This window comes from Protopterus annectens, chromosome 1.part0 (genome assembly GCF_019279795.1).
Source record: "Protopterus annectens isolate FY-2018-M chromosome 1.part0, PAN1.0, whole genome shotgun sequence".
NCBI classification, from domain to species: Eukaryota; Metazoa; Chordata; order Ceratodontiformes; family Protopteridae; genus Protopterus; species Protopterus annectens.
The window spans coordinates 654,680,668-654,694,403 of record NC_056725.1 but is presented as its reverse complement, the minus strand read 5'-3'; the positions used below and the strand labels follow the sequence as shown (position 1 = coordinate 654,694,403).

Here is a 13,736-nt window from a genome sequence, read left to right as displayed (position 1 = left end):
CGATGACCTCCCCGATCCAGATGTGAATCCCTTCATGATTAGGTGGGCTATATAAAATGTTCTTCTAACCACTTTGGCCACGTGGTTGTCAAATGAGAGATTGCTATCAACTTGGGTCCCTAATTACTTCATCTGTACTTAATGGATTACCACCTGTGTGGTAATTTGTGGGCACTTTGTTTATGCCAAAGGGGATGACTATACACTTTTTCGCGTTTAGCTTGAGGCCATGGCTCTGGCACCAGTTATCTGTTTCTATGAGGCCCTTTTGGAGGATGCTTGTGTTGGCTGGAGAGTCGATTATGGCACCCAGTTTGCAGTCATCTGCGAACGTGGTCAGCCACAGTCCTTCCGTGTTGGCCTGTACCTCCGAGAAATATATACCGAACAAGAGAGGTCCCAGGACTGAGCCTTGTGGGATGCCACTTGTAACTGGTTTGGAGTCTGACATGGCTCCAGCAATTCTAACCATGTGGGTTCTGTCCTTGAGCCAGTGTGCAACCCATCTAGTGACATAGGGGTTTATATTTAAACTGGTTAGCTTATCTGTAATGCCCGAGTGGGGTATTGTATCGAAGGCTTTTGCGAGGTCCAGGTAGGCTGTGTGGACCACCTTCCCTTCGTCAATGGCCTTGGTGACTGTTTCAAAGAAATCAACCAGGTTTAAGAGGCAGGATCTGCCCTTAATAAAGCCGAACTGGGTAGAATCCAGTGTCTGTAGGTCCCCAGTATCTTTATTTATGAGGTCCATGATGATCCTTTCCATAGCTTTGCAGACCAAGCTAGTCAGGTTTATGGGGCGATAGTTTCCAGGAACCGTTGAGGCACCACCTTTGTGGAGAGGGACCACTGTTGCTGTACGCCACTCTTTGGGTGCATATCCTGTAGTAAGGCTGAGATTGAACAGTAGTTTTATGTTTGGGTTTAGCTCTTCTTGGCATATGCAGGCACTATAAGCCTTTAACCAGAAATTCCCAGCTCAGAAGGGCAGAGTCCAGCCTCTCCTCCCACAAGAGTGCAGACCACGAACCCTCTTAATGTAAAATAACTGGCTTGATGCCCAAGTGCTTAAACCAGAATTAATACACTTTTAGAATAACAGACACTGAGCCCTCAGTCAGCAGTTCCCAACTTAGAAGGATGTAAGCTACCTGTTCTGCCACTACAGTGCAGACCACAAACCTTAATGCAAAACAACTGGTCTGAAGCCCAAGTGCTTAAACTAAAAGGCTTAGAATGAGTTACATCAAGCAGTAATAAATACAATTGAGTACTTTTAAGATGACGCAAAAGCAAAATAAAGTAGGAAGAAACACAAATACAGTAAAAGCAGATAAAAAAAAAAAAAAAAATTGTAAGTGGAAAGAGAGAAAGGAGTAGCAGAAACTAAGCTGATTGGCCTTCTCAAATGTTCTCCCTATACTGGGTAGCCACCAACTATAAAAACACTATACCAACACAGAGGGAGGGTGGGAAACAAACTGCAGAAATGTTTCTCACAGCTGAAAAGCAGCAGTGAGCCTTTAAATGAAAGTTTTAAACAGCTAAAGGAGCCTCTAGAAAAAAAGAGTTTAACTGCAACAAGTTATTAGAAACAAACAACCCAAAAGATGCTTAATAAAAGTGGACAATTTCCAGTTAATACCTCACACACAGTGAAACTAGCTAGAACAATACACAGTACACAAAGTTCTATAAATAACAAAGAAATAAAGAACAAAATAAACAGAAAACAGGATACTGGGTATCACTTTTGTCATTTCTTATACGTGCTTACTGATACTAGGAGAGATTGTGATCACTCTTATGTGTGTTTACTCAGGTCTGCACACTGTTTCTGCTCATGACATCTTGTACCTAAAGCACATGCAGTCATGCTGAGACGGTGTTAGATTATGCCATGGGGGTATGTACTTGATCTCTGGGATCACAGGTTTTGCATACTTAAACTTCTGTATTTATATCACTGTAAAACACAGTAACTTAAATGTGAGTGGGACTGTGTGTTGAAATTGTTACTGCTGTGGTTTTTGTAGGTCATGTACTTTGACTGAGATGGCTGTTTTTAACATTCTGCTCTTACAAACTTTGATTTTGTATGTTGCTGTTTATTCCTTTCCTATTCTTTTTTGTCAAATAACTGTGTAGTTTTTCCTCCACTGTCTACATTTAAAGTAGCCTTCCCTCCCCCCATTTAAACAACCTTGTTCACCAAAATATAATATAAATAAGTTAAACTGGCTACAGCTAAAGAGTCCATAAGCCAGCTGCTTCACAAAAAGTCATCCTTTGTAAAATGTCAGAAATATCAAAAATAGTAACAGAGTTAAAAAGAAATGCACAGAGGTCTTATGTTAGGTGGGAGAAGAGCTGTTGGTTGAGAAGGATTTACAGCTCGTCCATGTGGTAGGGAACTGGGTAGATTAGATGGTTTGAGTGGTTCTTAATGGCTGCCATATTGTTTTTCTACTTCCTGGACTGCTGTTTGTCTTGTGCTTGTATACATAAATATGAAAGACTGTAGTGTTTGCCATTTTAAGCCTCCAGCTTGTTAAATTCAGATATAATTGTAGCCAGTTGAATCTCTTGGTTGTGGCTGTTTGAAAGAGACTGTTCTGTGTTGCTGGAATTACTTGAGTAAGTTGTTTTTATTTCATGTTTTTAGATTCTGTGGACCTTCTCAATCTATTTAGAATCAGTAGCCATTCTGCCTCAGCTCTTCATGATTTCCAAAACTGGAGAGGCAGAAACAATCACCACACACTACCTATTCTTTCTGGGATTGTACCGTGCACTGTACATTGTCAACTGGGTTTGGCGCTACCACTTTGAGGGATTCAGTGACAAGATTGCAATTGTGGCTGGAGTCGTTCAAACAATCTTCTTCTGTGACTTCTTCTACCTGTATTTTACTAAAGGTGGGTACTAGAAGAAATAGGAGAGGAGATGAAAAATGAGAAACACTGGATGTGGAAATTGTTTTTTTTTGTTTGTTTTTGTTTAGATCTGTTAATGTATTTCATCATGCACTGATTCACTGTTGCTGCAAAGCTTTAGGCATGTAGAAAAAGCAATTGAGATATTAATGTACTAGATTATTAAATTAATTACATTTTCCTCCATGCATTTCAGTAGTGAGCAAAATGTATTTATAGTTGCTTTGTAGTTTTCAATGTTTTGAAATTCAATGTTATGAGTTTTAGATGTTTTGAAGTTCATTTGTCATGGTCTTGATGTTTTGAGTTTAGATGTTATGAAGAATAGATGTTTTGATAGATAACCAAAAGCACACATAAGCAAACTAGTAAAGATCTTGAAGAAACAGTTAAGAATCTCAAAGTTGAGTATGAAATGAAAATATCCACTAAAACCAAAAGTAACTGCAAATCTTTCCTTAATTCTGTCAGAAAATTTATATTAGACACAACAATGCTTACGGCTAGTCCACAGTAATACTATGCATTCTGACTCAAAGGAAGTAGCCAATACCTTAGCTGACAATTCCACAATCCAAGGCATCCTCTTTAATTACTGTGGAATAAGTTGTATAAGCAGTTTGTTTGTGGGGATTAGACCAGTTAGTATAATGGTTATGGTCTTTAACTGTCACTCACAAGGTTCAATCCTGATCTCCAGTCAATGCCTATATAGAGCTTTTCTGTGTCACAAAATATGCTGTGTGTTTCCATCTTAAACACCCAAAAATGGAGTTGTGGGCAGCAGCAGAGACTCTAGATAGTGCCCCAAAGGGGGAAGAGTAGTATAGACCTACTGCTTTTGGCATCTACTGTGGTGCTCAATTTCTTTAATTCTGTCAGAAAATTTATATTAGCACCCTCAACATAGGAGAACACAAATCACAGACTGTGTCCCATGGCAGGGCTAAGTCACTTGGTGGTGTAAAATATAGCTGTAGGCAAGTATTGACTAATGTCGCCAAATAGACATGGGTATTTGCCAGAGATAAGTAGGTTGAGGACCCGGCTTACTCTGACCTACGCCAGAGGGGTGTATGTGCCCATGTTGACCAGTATGTCTCTGCCATAAAGCCCAGCAGTCCTGGGTCACTAAGCTACTGGCTGGTCAGTGTCCAGTTGTCTGGCTTGTTTTACCTGTGATAGCTTTGTTGAGCGATAGCTAGATGCAAAACCAATGAACCTGCCAGACATGAGCTAAGAACTGCTATACTCAAATGTAGGTTCACTGATAGGGTGAGGCTTGGAAGTGGATGACATTTTGCTAAGGAGGAGGCTGGACATCCTATTTATCCAGGAGTCGAGTTGGAAAGGCAGTGCAGCAACACCACTTGGCTTGGGATCCAAAATCTACTACTCAAGAGAACAGGCTAGAAATGGTGTGAGAAGTGTGGTGAGGGAAACCCTTCTGAAGATAATGAGGGATGTCATCAGAATTATTGACAGACTGATGGCAGTCAGCGTCCAGTGTAGTGATAGGACAGTATTCATAGTATCAGCCTACCCCCCCCCCCCCCATGACAGGATTGTGATAATGAGGAAAATAGTGCATTCAGACAGCAATTGCAGGACCTACTAGATAAAGCTGGACAAGGTGAATTGGTATTGGTAATGGCTGACCTGAATACACATATCAGGGCAGACAGAACAGATGATGAGGATTTCCTGGGTCCACATGGGTGGAGCAGCAGGAGTAAAGAAGGAGAGGTCATTTTAGATTTCTAGCAACTGGCTTGATGGTGGCCAACAGATGGTTCAGTAAGAGAGACAGTCACAAGGTCACATACAAGAGTGATCAACATGCAATTCAGGTTGACTTTCTCTTAGTAAGAAAATGGCAGGGAGGTAGAATTAGCAATTGCAATGTCATCCACAGTGAAACAGTTGGCCCGCAACATAAACCACTGCTTGCCACAGATAGCTGCAAGCAGTGGTCAGAGAAGGCTATAAGGTCAACAGAGACCAGACTGAAGACCTGGAAATTGACTGGAGAGAAAGCACAGTAGCTAAAGGAATTACTCAGGGCTCTAACACCTCAACAAGAAAAAGAAGAAATAGGTGAAGTTGAAGAAGAATGTCAGTACCTCAAATCAGCATCTGTGAGGACTACAGAGCAGGTATGCAGCTAAGCCAGGTAAGAAAACAAAATGCATAAGGAAAGCTGGTAGTGGAATACAGGAAGTCATCAAAAGAAAGAAAGAGTGTAGGAAAAAGTGGAAGGTAGAAAAGACGGAACAGGCTAGGAGAGAATGCTGGTTGGCTAACAAAGTGGCTAAGAAAGGCGTTGCAGTAGCAAAGAACAAGGCATTTGGGGCACTCTGCCAACTTCTGGAAAGTGACAGTAGATCGCATAAAGAAACCTCTATCGGGTTGCAAAGGAAGGAATGAAAGATGAAGATGCAAGTAACAACCTGTTCACATTTCCAGAGGGCATCAAAAGAAGATGGAAGGAGTACTTCCAGCAACTTCTGAATGAAGAAAACCCCACAAAAATTGTACTGCTCCAGATAACAGCCTAAGATGAAAGAAGAGGAGGAGCCCACCACAGTAGAAGTAAGAACAGCACTAAGGAAAATGAAGTCAGGGAAGGCAGCAGGCTCAAATGAGGTCACAGCAGATAGGATAAAGCTGTTGGGTGAGATAGGGGAGAAATGACTCCCGAGGGTACTCGTATCAGTTTGGAGGGAAAGACGTATTCCAGATGACTGGAGTGTAAGTATACTAATGCTAGTGTTTAAGAACAAAGGGGGCATTCATAACTGTGGGCAGTAGAGAGGTTTCAAACCCCTACCACACTTCATGAAAGTTCTGTGGAGTGTGAGTGACAAAGGAATATGCAGAATAGTATAACGTAAGATGGGACATGAGCAGCTGACATTCAGATTAGGATGCAGCACAACCGACCCAATGTTTGCAATGAGACAGATAGTTGAGAAGAAGCTAGAAAGTGTCCAACTGGACATTCTAGACAAAGAAATTATGACACAGTCCCAAGAAAGCTGATTTGGGCAGTCCTGCAGTGGTTCAAAGTCCCAGAAACATTGGTAGAATTAATGCAAGTTATGTACAAGGAGCAAGTGGCTTAACTGCAAACAGTTTTTGACCTCACAGAGGGATTCCCAGTGGGAGTGGGAGTACACCAGGGTTCAGCTCTCTGCCCACTGCTGTTCATTCTGGTGATGGACTGCATTAGCAAATAGGTTGGAGGAGACAGGTCAACAAAGTTGCTGAATGCAGATGATGTGGCACTGCAGGCAGTCTGAGTAAGAACTTCAGCAAAGGACAGAGGAATGGAATACAGAACTGAAGGCACATAGCTGAAACAGAGTACAGATAAGCACCTGTAATGGCAGCTAATTGGAGAAATCAGAAGCTGAAAATTGAGATAGAAGGGAGGATAGTGGAACAGATTAACAGCTTCAGGTATCTGGGAGGGGTGGTTGAAAAGAGCAGTTTGAATGAGGAGGTAATGGGTAGAACTGAAGTGGCTGCAGCCAACTGGCACAGAGTGGCAGAGGCAGTGTATGACAGAAGAATGTCAATGAAGCTGAAAGGTAATGTGTATAAAACAGTGGTGTGACCAGTACTGCTGTATGGTATAGAAACCTGGGCAGTAAAGACAGAGCAGTTGAGAAAGCTAGAGGTGATGGAGATGAAGTGCCTGAGATGGGTGGCACGATGCACACTGTGGAACAGACAAAGAAATGAGGATATAAGAGCAGATGCCAAAGTATTATGGTGGTTCAGGCACATGTGCAGAAAAACAGAAGACAGTCTTATGAAGACGATTTGGGACAGACACGAAGGCGGCAAGAGGAAACAAGGGTGTCCAGCAAAGAGGTGGTTAGATTGTGTGTGAGAAGATCTGTGACAGTAGGGCAAAAGTGTGGCATTGTATAGAGAAATGGCGACAGTTTACTGAACACCCCAACCCTATGTAGAAAGTGGGAAAGGGGTTGAGGATGATAATAAAGTTCTCCTAGCCCTATCAAAAGGTAAGAACACTTCATCTGTGGACTCAGTTAATATGCTAGGTTGCTTGATAATTAGTGCCAGATATGGTTTATCTGATCCTTTTCTTAACCTCTTTTTGCCAAGTCTATCCATTCCTGAATCCTAGAAAATGTCCATTTATTTGTGTTTAAAAAGGCCATTGCAATGCCGTTACAAAAGGGTGACTGCAGCTATAGACCTGTTAGTCTCACTAACTTCATGTAAAACCTATAGAGCATATTGTCTTAGATGTCATTAATTTGGACATTGAAAACCTTTTAACCCTGAAACCCCATGAATATCTCATTAGTTTCTTTGAAAAAGTAACTAAAGCAGGCCAACACTGCTGGTCTATGGTTATCTAAATTTGCACCTGATTGTAAATTGGGTTCTGTTATTCAGTCTTGTACTGACTCACAGTTTGCTCTAACATAGTTAGACAATGTTAACAATTGGTGCTAAGATAGGGTCTGAAAGTAAATATAAAATGTAGCATAATTCATTTTGATAAACAGAACATTTTCTTATACCATGCAGGTGACATAAGCTTCCAATCAGACAGTCATAAGAGGAGATCTGGAATTCCTTATCATTTTCCCATCATGCCTCTGCAGTACTTGGAAAGCCTTCTGTCTGATTCCTCTAATTTCCAAAGGCATCTCCACTAAATCCAGTCAAATCTGTATTCTCCCCTTTACTCTGATCTCCGAAAACCCATTACTGAATAGAATGGACTTTTTGATATGTTTTTATTTAAACATATCACTCAACTTGAGAGACTTCAGAGCTTTAAAATTAAAAACATCAGTGGCCACAAAAGTCATAGTTATCAGGACAGAGTGGCAGCCCACTGTCTGTACTCAGTGTCCTACAGACTGCTCCTTGGAGATCTAATTTAGCCTTTTAAGTCATAAAAGGTCCAACCTTCTTTGACCTCCTATTCTGTCACAGAACAAGTTATATAAATGTATGTCACATTTCCATGTTGCAGTAATAGATCACTGGGATTTCCTGCTGTGGAAGCCCTTGGAAGGTCCAAATACTACAGATTTTATCTCCTGCTCCAGGCATGGCTGAGGACCTCTGCTCTGATATCAGCACGTCAGACTATAAGAGCCGTCTGCAAGCAACATTTTCTTCATTTTTTTTTTCATAACTGATGGAGCCTGATAGTGTGCATTGGTCAGTTTAAAGCCAAAGACAGAATGCCTAAAGCCAAGTACCCCATTGGGGATCTTGTTTCTTACTGCATTATTGCTAGTATATCTGTCCGATGTCAGTAGTTAAGACTAGTGTTCGCTTGGAGTGTAGGAAATAAATCCCTCATTGAGACTTCCATGCAATCTTTTTGCTTTGCCTGGTCCTGGTACAGGACATGCCAAACTGTCCACAGTGTGCTTATTTTAATTTGTGGACCATTAAGAGTAGGAACAGGTGGCCAGCTTTGGCAGATGATGCTCTTTAGAGACAAGTCTGGGATCATTGTTTGTTTGCTTATTTTAACTGGTTAGGTTGTGTGGTATAAAAACTCTGTTCAGCAGTTATGAGATGGAGTAGTAGTTACACTGCTGCAGTCATCACACTTGGGTTATCCTGCCGTCAGGCAGTCCCGCAGTCGGCCAGAGTTCCAAAGTCTTGGTCCGGCGTCGGTTGCTGTCGCTTCTTCCCTGACGTCAGTGCTCCAGGGGTATACAAGATGCATCCGACGCCATTTTCTTCAGTCTTTCTTGCCGCACGGTGCCCGAAGCAGAAGCAGTTCATAAGTGCCGGTCAGCCGACTCCTGAGATTTTCGAAGTTGAATTTCAGATCCGAAGTCTTCAATAAAGCTAAGTACCCCATTGGGGAAACTTTTTTCTTGCCTCAGACCGATGTCAGAAAAAGTTAATAATTGTATTTCTTGTGGTAAGCAAATACCTCATAAGGACTTCCACTCGTACTGTATTCCATGCCTAGGCCCTGATCACAACGTCACTACTTGTCGGTTTTGTGCTAGATTTAACAAACGCACTATAAAAAGACGTTTTGATTTTGCTTTGCACTACTTTGGCCGAAGGTTCAATTATACTATGCTGTCGGATCAACCGACGACCGCAATTCCAAAAAAACGCAAAGACAAGGATAAAGACAGGCATCTGAGGTCCAAAACCGACGACAAAACCTCTTCTAGGCCAGTCGCCAGTTCTCAGTGAGGTGCTTTCGCAGCCCCTGACACCCGCTATCTCAGAGCCACAGGCCGCCTCCGACTCCCACGTGGAGACAACTAGGCCTCTGGAACCTCAAGGTACTGGGCCTACGGAAACTAATCCCTCCGATGGGTCCAGAGCTGCTGAGCAGGCACCGGCTTCTGAGGGTGTTTTTAGACCTTCACAACTTGCCATTAAGTCAACAGCCAAGACAAAGGTACCGTTAAACACAAAGAAACAAGTACAGCATTCTCCTGGACAATTCTCCATGCCTAAGAAACAGATGCTTAAAATGGCCGAAGACCTCATTACTCTAATCAGGGGTTCCCATCCCCCTCCTGAGAAAAGGCCTAGGCAGGATACAGACTATGACTCCTCTGATCAGGTTGCCATTTCCTCTGATTCCTCTTCAGACCAGGGATACTTTTTACCCCCCTATGAGGACTCTGATGCTGAGGAATCTATCCCTTCAGCCTCTCCTCCGGAGGATTATTCTTTTGGGAAAGCTTTACATACCATGAGGGAACATTTCCATTGGGAAAGTTAGGAATACTCAGAATCCAAGAAAAGGCTCAGGGATTTCCTCTTATTGCCTCAGCACAGGCCCCTGGCTATTCTGCCTGTACTAGACATTGTGGATGATGTGTTCTCTGAATCCAGCTTATCTCTTGACTCTTTGCCCCCTGCTCCAGCCAAGCCAGATAGGTATTATAGAGTCCCTGACTCTCACAAGTTTCTTTACAAAAACCCTTCTGCTGATCCAGAAACTATTTCCTAGGGGGTTAAGGCTTCCATTGCAAAAAATCCTGTACCCTCTGACAGAGATTCCAGAGCTTTAGATAGATGGGGGAAGAAAGTATACACGTCTGCAACTTTAGCAGTAAGAGCTTTAAATTGCCAGTTTCACATGCTTAAGTACCAACAATATTTAATGGCTCAATTAAAACAGAAAAGGCTGGCTAGCTCAGAAGCTCCTGATTGTAAAGAAGTGCATGATTTATTGCATTCAATTGAACAGGTGGGAAAACATACTCTGCAATGTGGTTTTGATTCTTTAGAGGCCTCTTGTAGAGCCGCAGTTACAGGTTTTGTTATTCGAAGACATGCTTGGTTAAAAGAACAGAGTTTACCTGAACATCTTAAGGCAAAGTTATTGGATGCTCCTGTACAACATGATACCTTGTTTGGTGTTAAGGCAGAAGAGGTGTTAAAGAAAATGGAGGATAAAGCTAAATCTGTGCAAGCAGTCAAGGATTTCTTACAGGTACAGCCAACTCGATTTAGCAGAAATTGGCCAACAAAAAATTGGTCCTTTCCAGTGTCAGACAGGCCACAGAGAGGCAGATACAGGCGCCCAAGAGGCAGATCTCAACCCCAAGGCTCAAACAGACAATGACAGTGGGGCACCTCAACCCCAAAAGGAGGTGAGGACAAGTCTCAACCTTACAGGAAACAGTCACAATGACTTTCCCTTGCGTACGCCAAGCACATCTCTTCTGGTAGCCCAATTAGGGGGAAAACTAGCACTTTTTTCTCAAAACTGGCAAACAATCACCCAAGACAAATGGGTCCTGAATATTGTGTCTCAAGGTTATAGATTCCACTTCCATACTTTACCAAAGCTAAAATGAATGCCAGACCTGCCACAAAATCAATGGGCAGAGGCACAAAAACAAATTTCAGCCCTCATGGACATGAGAGCTATACAAAAAGTACCACAACAGGAACAAGGACAAGGATTTTACTCAAGACTCTTCCTGGTCCCCAGAAAGGACAAAGCTTGGAGGCCTATACTGGACCTTTCAATTCTGAATACTTACCTGGATATTCTGAAATTCAAACTGTTGACATTACAGCAGCTTCTACCCAAGAAGCTAGCTGGGCAAGAAGGCTTGGCTTGTTACTCTGGACCTCAAAGAGGCATACCTGCATGTCCCTATCAGACAAAATTACAGAAGATACCTCCAATTCAAAGCTGGTACAAGGCACTACCAATTCTCTGCACTGCCCTTTGGCTTATCTACTGCGCCCAGGATCTTCACAAAGTGCCTGGCACCAGTAATTGCATTTTGCAGACAAAAAAGGATTCAAATATATCCATACCTGGACAACTGCCTCATTCAAGCAGAGACAAAGGACATTCTTCTACAGCATCTGGCGTTTGTGAAAAGGTTGCAAATTTCTCTAGGGTACACAGTAAACGAAAAGAAGTCAAAACTAGTGCCCTCACAGCAGATTACATTCCTGGGTGCCAGCTTAAATACAACGGCCCAGATGGCTTACCTCACGCCAGACAAACAAGTGCAACTAATTCAATATTTTCAACTACTGGCAAAAACGCCCCATCTCCCTGCAAGAAAAATTCTGCAGGCCCTGGGATTCATGGCATCCTGCATACTACTAATACCATATGCCAGACTGCATATGAGGAAATTAGACTGGTACCTAAAAAGTGTTTGGACTCAACATTCTCACAGTCTAGAAGCAGTAATTCCCTGCCTACAACAGGAGTTTCGGTGGTGGGCACAGGCATGTCACATAAACAAGGGTCAGCCTTTTACCCAGTCCACAGCCAGGCAAACTCTAACAACAGATGCTTCGGATTACGCCTGGGGAGCACACATGGCAGGAACATGCATTCAGGGCAAGTGGATCACAGACCAGATGAATCTTCACATCAATCAAAAAGAGATGTTGGCTGTTCAAAATGCCCTAACAGCTTTCAAGGACCTTCTACACCCAGGACAACTATTACTAAAGACAGACAACACCACAGTAATGTGGTACATAAACAAACAAGGGGGCACTCACTCTTCTCCCCTATGCAGGCAAGCCATGACCTTGTGGAACACAGCTCTAACGTTCCACGTTCTCCTGCCAGGAAAGAAAAATACTCTGGCAGACGACTTAAGCAGAAATATCATGGACCCTCACGAATGGAAATTGAACCCACAAATCTTCAGCATGATAACACAAAAATGGGGATGCCCAGACATAGATCTTTTTGCCTCCCCTCTGAATTGCCAACTACAAAAATTCTGCACAAGGACTTATCACAAACAAGCATGGAAAGTGGATGCTCTTCTGTTCAGCTGGAAAAACCTAAAAGTCTATGCCTTCCCACCACTGCCTCTCCTTTCAAAGGTACTCCTAAAAGCCAGACAAGAAAAAACACAGATGATCCTGATTGCTCTAGACTGGCCACGCCAGCACTGGCACCCTATCTTAAGGAACTTGGCTCAGGGCCCACCATGGATTTTGCCCCAAATTCCACACCTTCTGACTCAACAAAACAATCAGATCCTGCACAGTCAGCTCAAAACCCTAAACCTGGCTGCATGGCAGATACTTTAGTCAAACAGGCAACACCTCTCTCTAAATCTGTTATGGATGTCATTTTGGAGGCCAGGAGGCCTAGCACCAGGAAAGCTTACTCAGAAAAATGGAAGAGATTCTGCGCCTGGAACCAGGCACACAGCCTTGACCCTCTTGTTCCAAACATTCCTCAGATTTTACAATACTTAACTGAGATGCTGGACAGAGGCCTATCCTTTTCATCTATTAAGATTCACGCCTCTGCCATTTCTGCACATTACAACATGGATCCTCCTTTATTCTCCCATCCCTTGCTAAAGCAGTACCTCAGAGGGGCTAAAATCATAAGACCGCCCCGGAGAGCACCAACACCAACTTGAGACCTCAATTTCGTTTTGGAAAAACTGACCGTACCACCTTTTGAGCCAGCCAATACAGCCGATCTAAAATTTTTATCATGGAAAACAGCTCTGCTCCTGGCAGTAACTTCAGCACGAAGACTCTCAGAGCTACAGGCATTAATGTCAGTGGAACCTTTTATAATTTTTCATCAGGATAGGGTATCTTTAAGGACAAACCCTACCTTCATGCCAAAGGTGGTATCTAGTGCAGCTCTTAACCAAACCATCCATTTGCCTACATGTCCTTCATGGATGCATCTGCAGTCATAACAACTGGGTTGTCCTGTCGTCAGGCAGCCCTTTGGTCGGCCGGATTCCAAAGTCCGGGTCCGGCTTCGGCTGATGTCGCACTTCACCCGACGTCATCTCTGCTGGTCTTCGGGTATAAAGGCATCAGCCGACGCCATTTTCCTCAGTCTTTCTTGCCGCGTGGGGCACCAAGCACAAGCTGTTCGCAACTGCCGGTCGGTCAGATCCAGAGATTACTACTACCGAATACTACTTCGAAGACTTCTAAAAGCTAAGTACCCCGTTGGGGATTCTTTCTTGCCTCAGACGATGTCAGAAAAAGTCAATAACTGTTTAACTTGTGGGAAACAAATACCTCATAAAGATTTCCACTCTTACTGTTTGCCTTGTTTAGGCCCAGACCATGACGTAGCAGCCTGTTCAGCCTGTGCCTCATTCAACCGACGAACGCTTAGGCGTTGGTCGGAGTTTGCTGAACAGTTTTTCGGCTCAGATTTTGCATACATTATGCCGTCGGATCCTCCGACTACCCAAATTGTTAAAAAACGCAAAGAAAAAGACCGACACTCGCGGTCCGCGGTTTCGGCCGAAACCATGGTTAAGCAAACCGCTAGTGTCT

The 13,736-nt window shown here is 43.1% G+C and overlaps 1 protein-coding gene across 1 annotated transcript in view; it reads left to right on the top strand.

The window, feature by feature from the left end:
- Positions 1 to 13,736, top strand: part of LOC122793805 (ER lumen protein-retaining receptor 3-like) — a 262,723-nt gene that overhangs the window by 208,778 nt on the left and 40,209 nt on the right. Inside the window, exon 4 of the mRNA XM_044061976.1 lies at positions 2,666 to 2,918. Coding sequence (XP_043917911.1) covers positions 2,666 to 2,918 — 253 coding nt within the window. The remainder of the gene's footprint in view (positions 1 to 2,665; positions 2,919 to 13,736) is intronic.